The sequence below is a fragment of the Coturnix japonica genome, chromosome 4, assembly GCF_054131305.1.
Source record: "Coturnix japonica strain WE chromosome 4, WE-NBRP24, whole genome shotgun sequence".
Lineage (NCBI taxonomy): Eukaryota > Metazoa > Chordata > Aves > Galliformes > Phasianidae > Coturnix > Coturnix japonica.
The window spans coordinates 89738832-89761907 of record NC_140666.1 but is presented as its reverse complement, the minus strand read 5'-3'; the positions used below and the strand labels follow the sequence as shown (position 1 = coordinate 89761907).

The window sequence follows — 23076 nt, the reverse complement described above, 5'->3', positions numbered from 1 at the left end:
GCACAGCAATAGGACAAGGAGCAATGCCCTAAAATTGAACACAGGAAGTTCTGTACTAGCATGCAGAAGAATTTCTATATGATCCAGGCGATGGAGCACTGGAATAGGTTGCCCAGAGAGGTGCTGGAGACTCTGTCTATGGAGATATTCAAGACCCAGCTGAACACTGACTTCAGTGACCTATTATAGGGTACTGCTTTATAGGGGGGTTGGACTCAATGATCTCTTCAAGTCCATTCACATCCCTGTGATTCTGCAAAGAGCTGACAGCACGCCTTGCTTTTCAAAGCAGGCTGACATGTCTGACACCAACGAAGCAGCACAGCCTGCTTTGCTCTGGGAGACTCTGAAAAGCAAAAACGTGCTCCTCATTTCTTGCTCGGTAGAAGCACGCTCCAAAGATTTGCCTCGACTTTGCAGAACTACTGCAATTAGTTATAAATGATTAAGTGAAAGACTCAGGCTCAGTCCAAGTCCCAGAGGAGGCAGACACTGACTTCACTCGTCGCTCCACTAATTGAGGTCCTGCTCAGCCCTGAGCCAACTCCGTGTGCAGCTAGTAAAACGTCTGATTCCTTTCCTTTTTCCAGCCATGCTTTAAAAACACGCAATAAAAGTTAGCATCACGCTGCAGAAATACGCCTCGAAAGCCTGGCTGATGCTTTTGTCCTTAGGCTGAAACACGGACCTTGGGCAGCCCTTCAAGTATACTTATTTACACGGAATAGAAACTTTCCACGTCCACCTTGTAAAGCAGGCTGGGTTCTCATCTTGTTTCTAGGGAGGAAAGAAAGGGAACAGTAGAAGATGGTTCATTTAATCTTCAGGAGGGCGAGGAAAGGCAAAGGAAATAATTTATGCTATTCTGCAGGAGGCTTCAAACACTTCCTCATGTTGCAGGGCTCAAAAAACCAAGCGGTCATTCACAGGATCCAGGCTGGAAATGGTAGGTTTGATCTTCCCCAGTTCAGATTCAAACCATTCCTACTTGTGAGCGTTCCTTACCAGCAAAGCAAGGAATTCACAATTCAGGGTAAAACATCATCACAGAATCATCGTGGTTGGAAAAGACCTCCAAGATCATCTAGTCCAACCACCAACCCATCCCCACCACTGCCAACTCAACCATGTCCCTAACAGCCACATCTCCACGTTTATTGAACACCTCCAGGGACAGTGACTCCACCGCCTCCATAATGAAATAGGGAAGAAAAGCATCCACGGCCTCCAATAAATCAGATTTTTTTCAGGTATTTACCTACATTAAAAAAAGACTGGAAAAATGCAAACATTTCTTCAGCGTATGGGGATGAAGGGGAGGAAGAAAAGAACTAAGCCTGTCTGCTCACATTCAGGATAATGCATCTTTTCTATAGCCAAAAATGACATTCAACAACACAGGATTTTCCTTTACACCCTGTTATTACAATTATGTGTGAGATAATAAAACCTTCAAGCTGTGCTGTTGAGGTTTTACCCTTCCCAAGAACAGCATGTTTGGTTGCAGGAACCCACTGTATAGACCCCAGAGACAGACTGATGTCAGAAAGAGAAGAGCTTTCTCAGAACTACAACAAAGAAACTTTTACCTAAAGCACTTCAAAGAAAGTTCTTCCCCATGATTATTGTTGGGGTTGAAGGCAATCACCCAAACTTGCTTTGGGAAAGGGTTTCCCATGCCAGGATCCCACAAAGCAGAGTCAGAATTCACAGCCTGCCTCACAGAGGATGCCCTCAATACAGACGTGATCAACAAGTCCACGCAATTAACTCAATAACTATCACAGGGACACCCACAGCTCCATCATGTGCTCAGAGCCCTGTCCAGCCTGACCTTGGTGTCTCCATGGGGCACCCACCACCTCTCAGGGCAACTTGTGCCAGTGCCTCAGCACGCTTAGCATCAAGAACTCTGTCCACGTATCCTGGCTAAACCTCCTCTCTTCCAGTCTGAAACCACTTCCCCCTTGCAATACCACAACAGATTTTCTAAAGAGCCTGTCCCCTTCTTTCTCACGCCTGGTGCCTGTTGGGTAGGGTTGGTGACCCAAAACCAGCCCATGACTATGGGAAGGTTGTCCATAAACCCCCGCAAACAGAGAGCTGCGAGATGGAGCTGGCCATGCTCCTAATTGGGGAGAGAAAGTTCTATTCCAGCTTGCTAAATTCGAAACAGAAGGAAAGCGAGAGTCCTTGTGCTTATGAAGTGCTACTGTGGGAAGTTATCAATAAACCCTCCCCAAGAGGAGAGGCTGCAGCCCCATTTAGTGTGCATTGAGCTGAGCGGGGACGATGCCAGGGGCAAAGGAAGAAAGTTGTGTGGCAAACTAATGGAAATTCTGAGTGGTCTATGCGAACCCACACATCACACATCAATGGATAGTGTGTAGGAAAGAGGGGGAAAAAAAGAAGAAAAACAAGAAGAAAACTCAACCATGAGTGGTAGCTGTAGTTCAGGAAGACAAGCAGACCACCTGAACAAGCTCTGTGTTCTCCAAGGAGAGGAAGGAGAAGCGTCTCCATCCAGTGGGAGGGACCGAGGTGCTGAGCTGAGGAAATGAGGCAATGTCTGAGCGCGACGAGGGAACTGAAAGCTGAAAAGAGTCTAGAAAAGCCCTGAGCAGAGCTACATAAAGGAGCAGTTTACCATGGGGATCTATCCATGCTCCCTATCACTCCAGTAGGCTCATTCAGAGGGAAGAGCTGAGCATCATTCAGTTACCCCAGCTGCAAATCCCAGCATGAAGATGGCCAATGTAATACACCAGTAGTGACTGGAATACCCTCTTCTGGAGAAACGGTGTTGTGGCTCTTTGAAAAAGTAGCAATTTATGAGGGAAAGAGGGTCAACATGGTCTGAGTACAAGGAAATTTCCATACTGGTATTTGCCCAAGTGTGGGTAAAGTAGGGAAACAAGTTCCACAAATGTGGACTCTACAGGGCAGCATCCTCTGCTGAACCCGAGCTGTGAGTGACTTTGGTAAACAAGTTGCATGGATCTGGATTAGGAACAGATCCTGAAGCAGGAGGAACGCCGTGGGGGGTCGGTATATCTGGTCCATGACCAAAGCCATTCCCATGCCCCAAGCCAACCTTTCATGGGATGGCCGATGAAGCAACTCTCAATTTGCTGCCATAAACAAAGCCTACTTTCCCACAATCCTGAAGCCACCATATCTGGGACCAATCTGCTTCTCTATAGCAACATAAAGAACTCTTTTCATTCCTCCCTCCTCCAGCAAAGGTGACAACAGCCATTCACAGTGTCCAACCCTACTAACTAAGAGTCCTAGGACCCACATCTTTCAAGCTCAGCTCTGCTGCTCTAGCACAAAGTCACAAAAACAACTGGCTGCAATGGTAACCCCAGACCCAGAGAAGCTCTGACTCATGTACCAGCTCTGCAGGTCTTCTGGAAAAAGTTACCAAAGATAAAACAATCTTTGCATCCTCAGATTTAAAAAGGGACTTCTGGGCTATGTCTGCCTTAGAAGGGAGTGTAAATCTGCATGTATCCCTGAAGGCTCTCAGTACCAAAGGGTTCCTATTGGGCTTTAACAATGCTACTGCCCTTCCTCATGAAACACTGACAAGCTCTAGTTCTCTTGATGGATGCTTATCCTCTACAGAAGTCAACAACAAAAATGTGAAATGGTTATAGAGCATCAGGATGGTCTCAGAAGATTGCTTAGTCTCCTCAGCAAGACATGATTAAGAATTCAGCAATGAGACATGAAGATGTGGTGAAAGAGATCCCAATCTTGTCAGAGAAGCCAACTCAGGTTCCTCCCAAGGCCTTTAAGCAACACAGATCTCTGTTCTTCTCTAGGGCTTTCGGCAGAGATTTAATTCCTAATTTTGTCAGGCCTGCCCAGTGTAAAGGCTTCAGAGAAAAAACAATAAAGGGAACATAGGCTGAAAAGGGAAAGAAGTTAAGGCAGAGCCTGAGAACTCACCAAACTTGCTCACAAACTGCAGAACACCATTCATCTTCTGAACGAGCCACCAAGAAGGGCATTTCGGTGGCTCTGACACAGCAGTCAGCCTGTGGGAGGTCTGCTGGAAATCTGCAGCGCCCACGACTTACAGGGCCAGGGAAGATAACACTGCCCAGCAGGAGCTGCAAAGAAAAGCAATTGTCCTCCCAGCACAGAGCACAGATGCAAAACTCCTTTCATGCATCTATTGCCAGAGGCTATTGCCTGGCTAAAGCAATGGGTGCCAGTAATACTTCAGTAGTTCAGACCCTGTACTTCACCCAAGGGGTAAGAAGACTCCAGGAAGACCACAGGAATTCCTACAGACCTCCCAGCCACCAGCAAGGATGAGTGGTAGGAGATAGGGGATGTTAAGCACAGCATATTGGGGAAGATCCCCAAACTTTCCTATCACAAAGAGAGCCTGGTCCTCACCAGAAAGCTAAAACTGATCACAGTGGACCATCACCCACTTACAGGGTAATAGATATTAATAATTACAGGCATTTACCCTTGAGCAAAGACCTATATGTGACACACTGCATCCAGCTGAGGGCTCTGAGCAAGGAGTTTTGCCATCCACGTCCCTCAAGAAACATGAAAACACGTTGACATCAAACAGAAATTTCACATCCTTCTCTGCAGACACTGCATCTGCTCAGCACCACAGCTGAGTGCCCAGGAGCCCCAGGAGACCAGCAGAAAGAGGCTGGGAGAAGAATGATGTCAGACACAGGGGGGAACGATGAGCTATTGCTGATGTCTGCTCCAAGTTCAGCCCTTACGAGCACTAAACACAGCCTGGTTATTCAGGACGGCCTGTTCCTAGGAGTAAGAAAAATACAGATATGATAGGGTATATTTACGTTATTGTCATCTGGAAGGGACCAACGTCATAGCAATGCAGTAAGTTAGAGAAGCATCATACAGTAAGTTTCTTAATCCAAAGTAAGCAGAGCTCCTTAGCATGACCAAAATACCCTCTTTTCCCAACTGCAAACACCCTATTAAAGGCACTCTGGCTTCAGTTGAACTCAGCATCTGTCTGCAAAGGGAAGAGGAACAGTCAGCTTCACAGCTGCCACGAAGGTTTTATGGTTACTCGCTCCTGTTAAGCAAAGCAGCAAAAGCACTTTTGTGTTCTGAGAAAATAAACTGCTAAGAGGTACGAGCAGCTGCAAGAGACCCCAAATGTTGGCCCTGCTGCAGCAATAAACCTGGCAAACCAACACTCAGCCCCACGGTCAGCGCAGGGCAGTGGAATGGGACTGCTAACACCATCACAGGGTGAACCTCACAGCACAGCCTTCAATCCTACTATCGTAAGTCACTACTGCACTACACCATTGAGGTTGGACATGACCTCTCAGACCCCCAAGCCCAACCGCAACCCATCCCACCACACTTACTTGACCACGTCCCTCAGTGCCACATCTCCATGGTTCTGAAACAGCCCCAGGGATGGCAACCCCAACTTAGTGGCCCATTCCAGGGCCTGATCACTCTTTCTGATAACAAATGCTTCCCAATATCCAACTTGTTGCAATGTGAGACCATTCTTTCTATCAAAACAGCAAATAAATCTTGCACCAAGTAGCAAGTAGGCGCTGAAAAAGGACCCAAATGGCCATACTATGGCTGTTGCAAGGCTGAAACTGTGCCTTGATGTCCAGCAATCAGGCATTTTGGTGCCTCACAGCTATTAAATGAGTTTCTGGTATCTCTGCAACACACACAGCTCTCAACTCATACAAAACAAATGTACAAACACTCTTGAGAGGGATTTGAGGAGAGCTGGCAACAAAAAGAAGCTTCAGTGATAAGGATTCCTTGCTCAGCCCTCCAGAAGCACTCTAACACGGCAATCTCCAGTAGGTTCTAATTATGTCGTAATTAAGAGCTATATGCTCGTGCCTTTCTTCTCATTTACCAGATCACTTCTTTAAATCGAGAGCCGAGCTGAGATTTGAAGACAAAACCCATTTTGAAAAAACTCATTAAAAATAGAAACAGCTTCGCAGCAAAGGTTTGGAAAATTCTCGGAGTCGATTGTTTATTGAGACTCCAACTGATCTTAATGAAAAATATGGTTACCATTTGAAAAAAAAAAAAAGAAAAAAAAAAGCACTTTTATGTTTTGCATAAGGAAAGTCCCTACAATGCAACCTCCAGGGCACTTCTCAACAAAAAATCTCCAATGGTCGCGAGGCTCTCTGGCCAAAAGCCCTCCTCGAAACCCAAAAGATGTGGGTTGCAAACTATTTCAAGTATCCACAACAAGTGAAACTGGATGTAGAAAAATATGTTCTCAACATTTACTTCTGTTTACGATGAAACTGGAAACAGATGACCCCTCACAACACATTGTGTGAACGGGTAATTAACCAGCTGCAGCTGGAACCCGACTGCTGATCATTTACATTTGCGGCGCTGATCGTTCCAATCCAACTCAAGAAGGTCACTGGAGGGGTAACATGGGACGTCCCTCCCATCAGAGCTTCTCAGCACATCCCATGCTGAGTGCTTCATCCAAACCAAGAGTTACCCACCATGAAGGTTCCAGAAAGACACTCGGTGTGGGATGTCAACCCCAGGCTGTGCTGCTGGAAGAGGCTCTTGGGAGCCCCACTTGACTTTCTGCCATGGGTTACTATTGGACATGGTCCTCTGTACCACTCTCCCCATCACGACAGATTCTACCCCAGCAGAGCATCATAGAATCACAGAATGGCTGGGGTTGGAAGGGACCTCAAGGATCATCAAGCTCCAACCCCTCTGCCAGAAGCAGGGCCACCAACCTCTCTACATATAATACCAGACCAGGCTGCCCAGGGCTCCATCCAACCCAGCCTTGAGCACCTCCAGGGACAGAGCATCCACAGCCTCACTGTGTCACCATGCACACATTCATAAGTAACCAAAAAGACACCAAATTAGGAATAAAACATGAGCCCCACCAACTGTACACACATACACATGTATATACAGACATATGTACACTTTTTAAAAGGGCTGTAAACAATTACCAGCCGAATCAGTTGGGAAAAAAAGAACGTAATCAGAACAACATGAAGACTAATTGAAAATTGTTCAAGAACATTTTAAGTGGATGCTCAAAAAGCCACAGTGGAAAAAGGCGGCCGTGCTAGTTAAAAGGCAACCTGGTCGGACGGAAGTCAGGAAAGCTATAAACACAACAATGTGACAAATGGAATAAGCAGAAAAAAAAGATTGAAGCCAGCAGACAAGAATCTGGTGTTAAGATGCATAGTTAAGTGATAAGGGAAGCAAGAGACACATGAAGAAATCAACAAGTCAGTTGGAATTTAGTGTCATAGAATGGCTTAGGTTGGAATGCTCCAATCCTCCTGCCATGGGTAAGGATGCCAGCCACCATCAGGTTGCCCTGGGCCCTATCCAGCCCAGACTCAAATGCCTACAGTACTGAAAATGCTGCCGTAACTTCTACCAACAGACCAAGTTTGGTTCTAGTGCCCGAATTCAAGTAGGGAAGAACTGGTCAAGCCTCATGTTATAGCAGATGACCAGATTGGAAAGTCTGGAGTTTTTCCATTGAGGAAACTTGATTGATTTCTTCTACCGCAGCACTGGTTAGCAGGCTGTAAGTGCTGAGCCAATGGATTCCCATTTGTAGGTTAGTGCCACAGAATCCAAGTCAGTATTTCAAAGACAGCCCGAGGAAGGCTAGAAATTAGGTTACATGTTATTATCAAAGAGTTATTGAAAGGACAGACGTATCAAGTACAAAGTACCTTAATATTTGGAGAGAGCAGAAGATTGAAGAATATCCTGGCAATTATTTTCCACTGATTGTATCTGCAATCCTTAGGAAATGAAGGGAACAAACATTAAAAGGGAGGAAACAACAACAAAGCACAGAAGTCAGAGCGAGCAGACAGGAAACCAAAAGCCCTGAAGAGTGGAAGAGGCACCGAAACCATCCAGGGGCACCAAATCAAAGCATTCACACAACTCAAGGCTATGAACATGAGAGGGAAATGGCATCTTCAGGCAACAAACCTCAAAGGATTAAACAGGAGGACATACTCAGGAGAGATGTCGGATATGGGAGAGTAAAGAAAGGTGAAATATCCCTAAAGAACAGCAATAGCTGAGGAATATGTAGCCTTGTGCTCTGCAAAGTCACCGAGAGGAGAGCACAGCACAACGGGAAGGGAAAACTAACAGCATTACACCTTGGCTTGTTTCTCTGCCTTGAAACAAACGTACTTGGAGAGGACCAGCACCCACTGGGCACTGCCTGGGTTTTTTTTGGTCAACCTTTCAGATTTCCTGAACACTTAAATATAAAATGCAATCTGTATGAAAAGTTTCTTTCAAATGAGAATTGAAATTGATGTCCTTAAAGCTCACTGCAGACTCAACAAGCAGCCAACAATGAAGCCTAGAGGCTGGTAAAACAAATTGTATGTATGCAGTAAGAAGGAGAAGGGCACCGAGATCAACTCTTAACCTTTCTTATACCACTGGATATCAAACAACGGTAACATCTCAACAGGAAGAACTATACGTCCCAGGCAAAGAAACACTTTCCCAGTAACCCGAACTGCTCCCCGCTGCCCCAAGGTCAGTCCTCGTCCATGAGTCAGAACCTGATTCATTTTCCCGTAACACAGCGAGTTCAACAATCCAAGAATTTCCAAAGTTTCATCAAAATCCATAAACACGTTTTATTCCATCCAGCAGAACATTGAACTTGGCGGGACCGAGTACCACAGCGGTGGCCTCAAGTCAAGAAAAATCCTCTTCTCAAGAGTCAAAACATCTTCCAGGAGTTAAGCTAGGTAGGTCTGGAAACTGGGCACCTCTTCTAAATACAAACATTCTCCTTTGTCATAAACAAAATAGCAGTTAAAAGCTTGTAATTACTACATGCTTGCGTTAACAGCGTGTTAAAACCAGGTCAGCCCATTAGATGAGTGAAGTTATCTGGATGGGACAAAGAGGTACAGCCAGGCAAGGATTAATAACCTGCCCCGGCCACACAGCGAGCATTATCGGAGTGAGATCAGAACACCAAAGTCCTTGGCTCCTCGAGCTGAGCTCAACTTATTTTTCCTTTAAACTCTTCCTTTTTTTTTTTTTTTATTTAATTTGGTCTTTGCCACAAGAAGGAAAACACAAGGCATGAATCTATTATTCCTACCGATATCCCAGCAATCCCATAGTCCGACACCTTGAAAAACACAGACAAGGAGTCGTCTGCTAATTAGTGCCTACTTCAAGGTCAGCAGTTGTGGTTGAACTGGAGCTGAGAGCTTTCAGAAGTCACTGTGATGTTCCAGGTTTCCCCAGGATGATGCAACGTCCACCACAAAGCCTGATGGTTCCAGAAGCTCACTACCTCACAAAGATGATCAGAGGGATGCAGCACCTCCCCTACAAAGACAGGCTGAGGGAGCTGGGCTTGTTCAGTCTGGAGAAGAGAAGGCTGTGGGGTGACCTCATTGCAGCCTGCCAGGACCTAAAGGGAGCCTATATACAGGAGGGGAGTCAACTCTTGGAAAGGGTAGATAACAGCAGGACAAGGGGAAATGGTTTGGAGTTGAAGGAGAGAAGATTTAAGTTGGATGTCAGGGGGAAGTTCTTTACTATGAGACTGGTGAGGTGCTGGAACAGCTGCCCAGAGAGGCTGTGGGTGCCCTGTCCATCCCTGGAGGTGTTGAAGGCCAGGTTGGATGGGGACCCAGGCAGCCTGGGCTGGTATTCAATGTGGAGGCTGGTGGCCCTGCAGGCAGCAGGGGAGTTGGAGCTTCATGATCCTTGAGGTCCCTTCCAACCTCAGCCATTCTATGATTCTATGATAGCTCCACTCCGATGCATTTGTCCAACTATGTCCTTCACCTCCGCACCTCATCAGGCCTTTGGTTGCCTGGACTAAATCAGTAGATCCTATTCATCTTTTCTAACAGAGAAGTTCCAATCCCTTCCTCTGACAAATTAAAGATATTAAGTTCCTTGAGCATCTTACTGTAAATCCTGTTTCCTAATCCCAAAGAAGGTTCAAGCTGTGCCATCTCTGTGCAACAAAACCAGGAGCAGCGTCAGGCCACTTGCTCTATAAACCCCCACAAGCCATGCCTCCACCCCAGCCCCATTCTCCCCCAACCCACTGCATGAATTTCAGCAACCACCACCACTGACCTGACCCAGAGCTCACATTCAGTCAACATTTCTAATAAACCATCTGTTCCAATTGGCTTTTACTGAGGTTTCCAATTCAATGTCTCCACATCTTCAAACAAACGAACCCTGTGTCCTGAACAGCCTTCAAAGTTATCATAGAGTTTTATTTCTATATTTTCACATATTACTCCTCCTAAGATGGCAAGGGGGTTATTTTTTGACCACTTTTTTAGTAGCAAGTGGAAGCAATCCTACAAGCTCACACCTACCATGAAAAAGGAAGTAAGGAAAAAAGGAAGAAGAAAACCTGTTAGACCAAGTTAAGCACTCTCATATTGGTTGAGAGATGCCTGGAAATGAAGCAAACCATAATTTCTAATCATGGCAGTGGAGGATGATGCTTCAGTCGAAGGGATCTGGGTGTTGGGATGGGAGCAGTGCTGCTATTTTTCAGGGCTGTCCTAGAAGAAAGCTGAATCTTGCACTGAGGCCTCAAGGCTCTCATTGCACCTCAACAACTCTTCATTGCAGTAAATGAGACAGAAATCCTCCTAAATGTTGTGAAAGAACAGCAAGAAGAGATGACAGCATGCAAATAGACTATGAAACAGTCTGGCGACCACGGCTAAAAATGAAGTCATACAAGGTGAGAAGAACCTACAAGGTAAGATGTGCAGCTGCAGACATCAAGGAAAGGAAGCCAATACATCGAGAACTTTTCTCTTTAAAAGAACTCACGTTCACCTAAAACAGACTCCATAGACAGATCAGTCTTTGTTTCTTTCTGTTTGTTGGTTTTAGGTTTTCTTTAACTCTTTGGGCTCTTCTGGAAGCACTAAGCACCAGCAATTGACCCCAATGCCTCATTCAATGCCTTGAAGAACTCTGCCAAGCTCACTGCTTGCTACTGGGGCTCACAGGTCCCCAGGACCCCAACCCATCACCTCCTCATTGCCCCACGTGGAATTCCACGTTGTGCATTGCACCACCATAGATGGAGCAAGGTGAGGTTGAAAGCATCCTCAACACACCTGGAAAACAGCACAGGGGGAAGCAGAGCAGGCGGAGGGGGGGGAGAGACAGACTGAGCCACGTGCAGCTCCAGCATTCCCTCTGACACACACTGCTCAGCTCCACATGGGAAAACACTTAATCTGCAATTTCCCCCTTTCAGACACGGTGAGGAATGAGGTCTCCTTGTGAGATCAGCAGCACGAGCAGCCAAGACGGGCAAGCAGTTTTGCTCAAGGCCACATAATAGTTTCCTGGTAATTATCCTCATTCCCTGCTCACTGGGCTACACTGACATCAGTAGCTTCAGCCTCACAGCCAATAAATATAACCTTTGGTAACAGCACTAGAAAGCAAATATTAAGCACAGGGCTCTCTGGAGTGAGCTTACCTCTCTGCAAGGGGTTCTTTCATCTCTGCAACAAACCCACTGAGCACAAAAACTGACCCTGGAAACCAGCACCATGCAGTCCAAGGGCTGAAAAGTGACTTATTGTGCAGAAATGAAATGAAATACCACAAAAATGAGGCCCACCCTAACATCGAGGCCATCTGAGCCCCTTCAGGTCTCTGGGATGTTGAACAGTATTGCAGAACAAATGTGTTTTCATTTTAGCTCCATTGCCAAGATGTTGGAACGTCAATGAAAAGAGGGCACCTCCATGTGCCTCCCATCATTCTGGTCAAGGAATGGTCAACTGACACCTATGGGTACCCCATTACTGGAGGTGCTCAAGGTCAGGTTGGATGGGGCCCTGAGCAGCCAGAGCTGGTGGGGAGCAACCAGCCCACAGCAGGGGTTGGGGGGGGGGTTGTAAGGTCCCTTCTGACCCAACCACTCTGTGATTGTATGATTCTGCATATCACAGAGGTAATTCACTGATGCATTAATTCACACGCAACTTAGACAAGGATCCCAGTGGTCGTGCACAAGTTATATCACATAATGCTTAAGGTTAGAAAAGACCTCTGGGATCCCAAAGCCCAACTCATCCCTGCCGTGCCCACTGACCACCTTGAACACCTCCAGAGATGGTGACTCCATCACTCCCTGGGCAGTTGTGTCAATGCATTATCACTGTTCAAAAGAAGAAATTTTCCAGCCTGAGCCAGACTTTGCAGCTTTTAGGACTTTCACTCAGATTATGGTCTCCAGGTGCTAAAGCAGGTTCCATTTTGTAGTCATCCAACCATTCAAAGGAACACAAATGGAAAGAGAAGTATTTGATAATAGCCAAGAAAGCATCTGACGTCGTGACCAGGTGCTTACAGCCATAAGAAACTCCGTAAGTGGCTGTGATGGGTTATTCCAAACCTTCACACACTGCAGAAGGGGGGTCCATCTGAAACTGGGGGTTATTCTAACAAATGAAGAAACACTTTGGATTATGCAAGGTTACCTCCTTAATACCTCAATCCTGACTCTTGTTGAAGTCCCACATTAAAATCCGACTTCAGGGAAAGAGGAAAGGAGGAGGAAGACAAAAGAAGAACAAGTCAAAATACAATACTGTGCTTTGTTCTTGTTTCACAAGCTGAAAATTGGGTATTTTCCATTGTTTTTATATTTGCCCCACAAGGAACAAACAGCAATGGGTCGCCACCAGCAGGCAGCTGTCTTGGAGCTCCCAGGTGGGTGGCAGAGGGGTTTTGCAGCTCCTCCATAACCATCAGCATTACACTTATAATAAATCAGAGACCAGTACAGGCATGAGGATTCACCCATGCTACTGACTGGCCTATGGAGGTGAACCACTGGAGCTGAAGAAGTGCATCCAGTCCTGCTCAGCTCCTTTTGATGTAGCCCTGAACCAAGGTCCCTCACGACCACCAGCACTGACCCATAGATCTCCGCTGTCTGGATTCTCCTGGTTGTTCTGAAAGAATAATGTAGTTTTATCCCCATCTCTCCACCCAGAAGACTTCACATCACACAGAAACACAGAATGACTCGGGTTGGAAGGGACCTCAAGGATCATGAATCTCCAACCCCCCTGCCACAGGCAGGATATCCAACATTCACCAACCACCACAGCTAACTCTGGCTCTGCACTGTGCTAACGTTCATCACCCTTGAGCTAACCCTGGTGCTGGATGAGTTTCCTTTGGCTTTTCCATTTACAACAACCTCCATGGATTTGCTCCAACAACATCTGCCATCAAAGATGCAACACCGCAGCATTAAGTCCACACAAGCCATCCCTCACCAAGAGTCAACAAGCCAACCCAGAAATAAAGCTTCACGTGTGAGCTGCAATGTACACACAGAACAAGGGATGTTGGCAGGACAAGACCTCATTCCCCATTTGCAGCTCATTACTTCTGGTTTTGGCCAACATAGAGCCTCAGGAGCACTACATCTACCTGGCCAAATAAGTTCTGAGCACCTACAGGGATGGAGCATCCATGGCCACGGATGGGGCCCTGAGCAGCCTGAGTTGCTGGGGTAGAACTGGCCCATATCAATGTGTGGGGATGAATGGGCTTTTTGATCCCTTCCAACCCAACCTCTCCATGATTTTACAGAGCACACAGTTTGGGCATGGTGTGAGGAGACCAAAAGAAGCAGCAATTTGTTGAGGACAGTGACACGGTCACCAACACAGCACGTTTTACCAAATCACAACCATCTCCATTAGATTCTGGAAATCCTCCTCTTCTATCTATTGTCAGACTGACCCCATAGCACATATACTTTTATGTGCATGCTGGTATTTGGCAACGGTAAGAAATATTTCCTAGTAGGAACAAAAAAAACCCCTCTTCTACTCAAACTGAAACATCCACTGGACATCCCTGTGGGCCTAATTCCCAGAACACTGAAATCCAGCCCTCCAAATGGGAAAAACATACTGACTGTCAGCCAACAGCTCCAGGTGTGGCAAGCCAAGACCTCAGGAACAGTCTGCATCACCATCTGTCTGTCACACAGTAACTGGGAAAACAACACTGTTCCAAATTTGACTCACTTCAATGTTAAGATAATTGCTTCAGTATTAATTAAATGTACATCTCTGCAGCAGTAAAGGAAGCTCACGTGGATAACGCACTGATTGCATCTCTGGAACCACTGGGCACAGAACAACAGTCAGCAAAGTTTGCTGGCATGGAAATACTTCTCAGATGAGGACGTGAAGGAATCTTGCAGCCACACAGATGCAAAGATCCACCGGGGGAAAATTCACCCAACGCTGTGCCCAGGGCAACCCAGCAGGACTGGTCCCATTGCTGGCATTCACAGCCCCTAATCCTAGAGGGCACACTCAGCACAGGGAGCTCCTCTACCTCCTACTTTGTCTCCTCTCCTTCCAGGGTGCCCCAACTTGGTTGCATCTCCACCTTCACACATCCTAGCTCAAAACCAAGAAGAAAACCATTTCTTCATCAGCACCCCAACAAGCACAGGACAGTTGTAATGTCTCATTTCACCCCCTCTATGTTCTACAGTTCCATTTCCACACCATCCATTGTGGCAAATCAAGGCGTTCGTCAATGTCTTCTATTTGGAGAGCTCAAAATTCCTTCCACGTCCCAGTGGCCGCATCTCGCCTTCTTCCTCCTCTTGCTCAACAGTTTGGAAGAAACGACACTGAGTAAAGGACAGAATGAGTCCAGAGGGTCTCAGGAGCAGAAGGAAGGGATTGTCCCAATGCGGATTACATTGCTATGTTGTTAATTACAACGAGCCAGTCTTCTACGGAGATTACAGGCCGCCACACTGCTGCAGGAACCTCTGAAGTCTCTCCAAAACCCTCCTTCGCTGCTGCTAGCTCAGTGCTCTTGGTCGCGTCCCAAGCTGTGCTCTGATCAAAGCCCTCCCCGTGGTCCCTGCAGATTTCAACACTTGTGGTCGCTGGATCCCCTCGCCGAGCCGTTGCCTTTCGACGCCCATCGCTGCTCCGTCCAAAGGGCGATTAGGCACGGCTCTAAAGCGGTGCTGGCATTTGAAAAGCTGTTTGAAGGCCTGGGATGGGGTTTTACGTAATAATCATGAGTTTGTTTAATTAGGCTCTGCAAAATGTTGCAATTTTAGATCAAACCGTTCAAGCTTTTATGTCCTTTCTCAGAGACACGCTGTATCTTGAAGGAAAACTTGAAGCTAGCAAAGCAAATGAGCTGACAAGGGACCATGCAAAGACACATTTCCACCCTCCAAAGAGCACTGTATCTCTCAGCAAAGCTCCAGCCCCCAAAACACTGCTTTTATTAATGAAGGCAGAACTTCATCTCATCTCTTCAGCAGCCTGAAGACCAACCCAAACTCATGCATCACTGACAGTGAGAGAAATTACATGCCTTCCTTAGACTGAACTACAGTAAACCTACTCCTTCCAAGCAGAAGAAATGTCGTAACTTACTCTGCCACCACAATAAGGAGCTGCCTTAATGAGAAACCAAACCCCAAGGGGTTTGAACCCCAATGCCTCCCGCAGGAGTTCAGTCAGCATAAAACCTGGAAGAAAGCAAAGCCCAAGGGTCATTTCCGACCTAAGCAAGAACAGCTTTTGCCACTGCTTCTATCTGAAGAGGTATGAAGAAGTTACACATCCAGCTTTTTCATTGCATCCAAATGATGAGATTTGCAGAACTTTTCCTTTAATACCGGAGTCAAAACATAGTCCACAGAAAGCACTTTTTCCCCACGGCACTGAGATACAGAAAAGGTTTCAGCTTAAATAAAGGAATTAACCATACCTGGGGTGATTTAATAATCAGATTGAGAAGAATGCACAGAACTTTGCTAGGTGGTTGAATATGGAGAGCTGGTCTCTCGCTCTGAGCCCCTCAGCGTTCCCAGGCTGTTGTTATTTCAGTAGAGGAAAAACCATTTCCCAAATGTATTCTGGAAGCCCACCCTACAGAGCAGCTGATACGGGTATTAAAGGCACCCCAGAACAGAGCCAGCAGCCATCAGGAGACCTTCCCTACCACAGGGAGACAACCACTGCCTGCTACAAGACTTCAGACCAGTTAAAACTGGGATGCGTGGGGAAGTTTTAATGCCTGGGAGGTAATAATAGCAGTCATTAGGTAGGGAAGCATTTCACACACCTTCCCAAGGACATCAATGGGGCATTGCAGGCTCAACTAATCCTCAAGCCATACCAATGGATACCAAAGGGATGAAGCGCCCTGAATGTGACAAGAGTCCCCAGATAAGTCTCAAAGCATCACACACAGAATCCTTAAAGTCCAATGTCAACATTCCCAATTGGCTCTGATATAAATAGGATTATTCTTAAGCCTTCCACAAACCTTCTGGTTTTTACCATCTTATGAAGACAAAACCAGGTCGCGCTGGTCCTCCATGCAGACCTAAAGGTGAAACTAGGTCCTCCATGCAGACCAATAGCTATGTAGGTTGTTCCCAAACATCCTACACAAATGAACCCCAGGTACTCCAAAAATCGTTTCCAACTCCCTGCTCAGACTCTTGGAGAGATAAAATATTGAACCACGTTCCTCGAAGATGCAGAAGGAGCACCCATGAGATCAAACAGAAGCTGTTGAAGACGAGGAAACAAAGCTGCTATCCATATGCATGAAGAAAGAGCCATCTATAAATAGAAAAGTAGGAAGTCTCCTTTAGGAACATTATTTATATCAAGCTGTGTTCGTTCCCAGCTTCAGAAGTGAGAAATAGGAGGAGCAATAAAAGTTTATTGCAAGCTGATGTAGATGTCGGGTGGCAGATTTCTCATCTCTGCAGTCCCATAAACTGGTTCACATGAGAGCGTTACGGCTCCAGAACCACAGAGCAGAGCGTCAGCAGGGAGCTTCCCCAGCATGCACAGATGGGAGCCATTGTCCATGGAGGTGTTTAAGAACCATGGAGATGTGGCACTGAGGGGCACGGTGGGGACAGGCTGGGGTTGGATTTAGTGATCCTAAAGGTCCTTACTGGTTCTGTGCACCTTTTATGGACTCTCCTAGGTTCACAGAATGGCCTGGGTTGGAAGGGACCTCAAGGATCATGAAGCTCCAGCCTCCCTGCTTTAGGAATGGCCACCAACATCCACACTTAATACCAGCCCAGGCTGACAAAGGCCGCATCCAACCTGGCCTTGAACACCTCCAGGGATGGATGGGGCATCCACAGCCTCTCTGGGCAGCTGTTCCAGCACCTCGCCACTCTCTCTGTAAAGAACTTCCCCCTGACATCCAACCTAAATCTTCCCTCCTTCAACTCCAATCCATTTCCCCCTTGTTATCTGTCCTTGTAAAGAGTTGACACCCCTCTTGTTTATAGGCTCATTTTAGGTACTGGAAGGCTGCAATGAGGTCACCCTGCAGCCTTCTCCAGACCGAACAAGTCCAGCCCCCTCAGCCTTTGCAGGAGAGGTGCTGCAGCCCCTGATCATCTTTGCACCCCATTCATGTTAGCTAAGCTCACAGGGCAGAGATGCTTGAGGTTTCAGAGGACACTTTGCCTCTGGATCAGGAACACAGCCGACTGCAACAACTGTCACATGAAGGGAAGCACAGCTGCCTACGCACTGTCTGGGTGAAGGGCAAGAAGAATGCATCCATCCCATCTGAATACTGAACTCCTGAGCAAAGGGGAACACAGGAACATTTGCTAGCTGTAGTAATGTCACACCGAGTTTAGACAAATGCTTGGAATGGACTCTCAGCTAAAAAAAGGCAAAACAAAACCCACAAACCTTTTGACTTAAAAAAAAAAAAGACAGCCAGGCAGCCTCCAAAGAAGCAGAGAGCCAAAAATCTGCTGAACACCTTTGCTGCTCATTCACATCAAGGCTACTGTCTCTGTTGTCACATCATGGCCAGAGGCGGCACAGACTGGAAACAGTGAGCAAAACGCTGACATTTGGGTTTGGTAAACATCCCCATAATGGCATAATGAATCAGGATCTCAGCTCATGCATTCCACGGGACAACGATTAATAGACAACGGTACTTCTCAGACAAATGCAGACAACCAAGCCCTCAGCATAGCCCTTTCCCTGGGCTGGTGGCACCCAGCATAGAGAAACAGCTGAACGTACAGACAACTTGTGTGCAAGTTGGTGAGATGCCCACCAAGAGGCAAAGCCCTAAGAAGTGTGTGACTGCTCAGCTGCTCTATGCCACACTCAGCACCTCCTCAAACAGCAAAGCTTGCATTTCCCTTCCCCTTGCAGCTACCCAGCAGCTCACTAAACGTTCCAGTCTTCCTGAAGGACCTCGAGGCTCTCGCTGCTCCCAGCTCCTCCATGGGAGCTCTTCACTCCTTCTGACAGCACAAATTAGAGCCCCAACGTCTCCTGTAAACATGGAACACATAAGTCTAAGGAAACTCAAACACTTCAGTCTTGGGTAAGAAGGGCAGCATGAGAGCCCCATTGCTTGCAATGCCCCATTGCAGCAACGCAATGCATTCCTTGGGAGAGCCACCGGCAGCACGAATTGAAGAAGATGGAAGAAAGATGCTCTATTTTGTTTTATTTCAAACAATCATTTAAGGCTGCAAGGGACCTTGTTTTTAAAATCACACAGCGTGCACTCCATATTATTCCATTCACAGCGACACAAAGAATTATAACAATCCAACTGCTGGTGAGGTTACACCAATACCGTTCGCTTCTGATTTCACTGCTCTGGACTTTCTCATTCTACAGACAATGCAATAAAAGCTTCTCTATAAAACAATATCCCTCCATATTTTAAGAACGCCGTGGAAATATTTCTCCTGTTCTCGCTGTTGTCTACAACTAAATTCAAATCTAAGCTGTTTTCCAGCAAACCTCACTAAGTTTGGGATGCTGGAGCTGGGAAGCTGCAACAGGCTTCGGAGCGAGCTCAGCTTTAAGCATGTGCCTAATTTCCCCTAAAGGTGACTTAAGCATGCTGAAGCACTTTCCTAAATAGCCGTGGTTTGCTGTATCAGGACATTAAAAAGAATATAACGTTCTGAAATAGAGTTTAAGAGTGACTTACGATTCCTCTTTTAACCGAAAATGAAAAATTAATATGGATGCAGTAGTATTTTTCTTGGTAACTGACATGTTTTTCCAATCCTCTGCAAGTTATTGCACTCCATTTTATATAGAAGCCTTATTTGTTCAGCTGAACCATTTCCAGTTTATTCTGCATGATTCAGACACTCGGATTTTTGGACAATGGTGAGTCCTTTTCAGACAGGACTTACGTTCAGAATAGCAGCTAGCTGCTCTGAGGTCCCAATACATGGAGGTAGTAGCACGATGGGCAGCTCTAGGGGATATCTAAAGGCAATGGAATGGGCTGCACAGGGAATGGTGAAGTCCCCATCCCTAGAAGTAGTCAGGAACAGTGGGGATGTGACACTGAGGGACGCAGCCAGTAGGATGGGTTGGTGATCTTTCCCAACCTTAATGACCCTATGACCAAAGATAAGAGACAAAAACAGGGTTCTCAAAGACCACCCTACCTTCCATGCTGCAGGATTGACACTATCATTCCCTACAAGAAACACTACAAATATCAGGCCTCCCAGAGAAGCCTCCTTGGTCATGGTAAAACTGTAACTTAAGCACAAGCTTAACCCTTGGTTTCACATTTGTGAGACTGAATAAAAGTAATTTTATTGGGAGACTCAACACAAAATTAGGCCAAAGTACCATCAAAGTCACTGCTGCTAACACAGCCCTACATTCCCACTTAGACCTGTTTGGGAGGAAAGGCAAACCAGGTTTTCCTTTCTTTGGGATCCCAAAAAACATTCTCCATTCAAACAGAGCCTTAATATTACTCTTTAAAACCATTAATTCACAAAAGGTTTGGTTTTGAAACCAAAACCAGGTGGCAGCACCAACATAAAGATGGCCCACAGGCGGAACAGGTTCAGGTTGCCTATAGAGGTGGTGGATGCCCCATCCCTGCAGGCATTCAAGGCCAGGCTGGATGTGGCTCTGGGCAGCCTGGGCTGCTGGTTGGTGACCCTGCACACAGCAGGGGGTTGGAGCTGGATGAGCATTGTGGTCCTTTTCAACCCAGGCCATTCTATGACTCTATGAACTGCTAACAAAGGAGGACGCGCAGCAGCCATAGTTGCTAGGGAGAAGCTGTGGCATTGCAAAGGGGGGGACACACAGGACTAGGTGAGGACAGAAGAAGCAAAAGCCACCAGATAAAGCACTTAGGAACACTCAGTGGAGAGCTTCCCATGTGCATCCTGACACCTTATTGCTGCAGGCCTGCCCACAACACGGAGCAGAGAGCAGCTCCTCCTGCAAGCAGCGCTTCTGCAGAGAGTGCCTTCTATTTCCCAGCGGTGCAACACATGTGTATAACATGTCCTGAGGTTAATTAGCTAATTATGCTCTTGTTTAGGATTAGCTAGGTTAGCAGCAGAACCCCAAAGGAAAACGTCAACAATCACGTCTTTCCTAGAGGGGGGCAAGGGGTTGAAAGGACTTCTTTCCTGACATATGTCTGCTTCTACACTGTTGGTTTTGGCTCTTCAAAGGAAGGAAATTAAGTGAGCAGCTTTTTGGCTTTCTTTTTTTTTTATATCCTTTTGGAACAGCAGAAAGGAGAAATGCTGAGCAACGAGGCGGCAGGAGGACACGGCGGCCTTTTCTCTGGCCACACATCTTTGTCAAAGCTGCTTTCCAAGTCCCTCCACCGTAATCCCTTGCAGCTGTCATCACCCACACACGGGGTTCCCAATAAATGCTCAAGCCACAAATCTCCCTCGGTGAGATTCCAGCGCCGTGCTTATTACAGGTTGGGTTATTACAGGTTGGGCATGGAGGGCAGCAGGATATTCCTTCTGCAGCACCGTGCCAGGCTGTAGGTTCCCCATCTATGACGGTCTTTCGTGGTCTCAGTCAACTCTCTGCTCTTTCACATCCATTTCCAAGCCCACAACCCAAACTGGTGCACCTCTAAGTTGAGGCAATCCTCTACAAAACCTGCTCTGAGATTGTGCTCCTGCAGACGTAGCTCAAAACTGTTGCAGAGCCGGGGGGGGATCATGGGCAGCCTGCATCTGCTCCGGCGATGCTCACGTAATGAAAGGTAGCAGCAAAAGAAAAACCTGCTATGACATCTCTGCACAAAGTCCTGCAGACGTTTCTGCAGCAAATATTAACAGCTGCCTGGCCCTGCTCCAAAGAGGTTACAGGTCATAGCCACGGTGCCAAGAAATGGGGATCTCGCTGCAAGTCTGCAATGAGAATCTTAAAAGGCAAATGGTGCAAGAAGAAATTGGTGCAAAGACAGGGGAAAAAAGAGGAATATCGTGGTTAAAATTCCCAGGAAAGCAGAAGATAAAGTTGCTTTCCAAGCTGGAGGTAAAAGCCTGAGCTACTAAAAGTCATCAGAAGCAGTAGGGTGCAACACACACGGAACAGCAACCAACCTTCCTTGGACTGCTCTTCCAAGACAAATAAAATGACGGCGTAGATGTTTTTCATTTATAACACAGATGCCTTTGTTGGTAGCCAAGAGAGATACAGACGTTGGGGTTTGGCAACAGCTTCCCTAAAAATACAAGGCAGCCTTCCTGCTCTCTCGTTTTATTTTGCTCCATCGTGGTTTCTTCTGTTCTGGCCTCCTTTCCACAGTCTGTTCCTGACCTTTCCCTTCCTAAAGACAAACTCCTCGTTCCCCAGCCCACCACCTTTCTCCTTGGCCAACCCTACTGAGAACACAGAAGCCCAAAAAGACCCGAACATTTTACCTATAAATACGTATCGTTACGTAACTGAGAACTGGAGAAAGGTTTGTACCCTGCGCGCAGGCGGCTGCGCCAGGTCACTTTCTGTAATTTATAATTTTAATAGACATCAAAACAGGAAAACATTTACAGTTATGCAATAAGGGCGATGATTAAAAGCAGACATCAGCTCCCAAAATAAGGAGTTGGAACGGCCAGGCAGCGTTCGTACAGCTAATTTGGTTCAACACCACCACCTCCTCCTCCATCTCAGGGTCTCCCATCGCACGTGGCATTGCTAGAAATGCAGCCCAGCTCTCAGGACAGTGGATGTCCCAACCCTGCAGCTCAGGGTTCAACATTGAGCACCCTTGCACCCTTCTATTGGGTACATCCGCTCGCCTCTCACCTCTGCTGAACAGACCTAAACTATAACAGCCCAGGCTACATGTGCATCTCTGGTTTGTACCACTGTAGGTTCAGAAGGGCAATGCCACATGAGGTGATGGTGAGAGTTTGTTGCCGTCCTCCCATCAGCTAAGCAAAACCAAAAAGCAGCACTCTCATTTGAGAGAAAAAACAAGGAAGTCTCTCTCAATAACTTCAACCGTTTCGAAGTCGATTTCTGCACTGCTGTTGGGACAGCAGCCAGCTCACCCCAAACAAGGGCTTATGGCAGCTCAGCCCTGCCTCCAATTAGGAATTTAAAGGCTTGAAGAAGCTTTCTGTGTTTCTGTATCTAAGAGGCTGTTGCAGTAGGCAAACATTAACAAACAAAAATAAAAGCAGAGGGAAATAAACAAGAATCAGTGATGGAACTTGATAGAAAAGTTAAAAGATTGGCTTTCCAGCTTCCTCCCACGGGAGCTAAAACAAGAATGGAACAAGGCAGAAGTGGAGTAAGGCAGTTTCTTGGGATTATGTCATTTTTTGAAGCCACGAGAAGGGGATAAACACAGTGCAAGTCAACAGTGGGCAAGAACACTTCACCAGGCCAATTGACTCTGCATTGGTGCAACCAAGCAGCTTCCAGCCCTATCACAGCTCCATAGGGTGTGACTGCATCCACTGCTCAGTGCGGAGGGACAGACTGCCATGACACTGCCCTACAAACTGGATCACTGGATTCAGCAGGGGCCACTGGAGATGACCCACTCCATCCCACCTGCACTTGCTCTGGTTAAACATCATGCTGCTAATCTCCAATGTGCCAATATCTCCCTGCAAGGCCTCTCCATCCTTGTAGGAGCCAACAGCTCCTCTTGGTTTAGGGT

General features: G+C 46.7%; 1 protein-coding gene across 14 annotated transcripts in view; it reads right to left on the bottom strand.

Annotated features, from left to right (window-relative positions):
* The window catches only part of EXOC6B (exocyst complex component 6B), a 222204-nt gene that overhangs the window by 146852 nt on the left and 52276 nt on the right, over positions 1-23076 (bottom strand). For 6 of the 14 annotated variants that reach the window (XM_032444054.2, XM_032444056.2, XM_085547574.1 and 3 more), the window contains one exon: positions 7752-7823. The exons of the other annotated variants lie outside the window; for them this stretch is intronic. In XM_032444054.2, coding sequence (XP_032299945.2) covers positions 7752-7823 — 72 coding nt within the window. The remainder of the gene's footprint in view (positions 1-7751; positions 7824-23076) is intronic. 14 annotated transcript variants of the gene reach the window in all.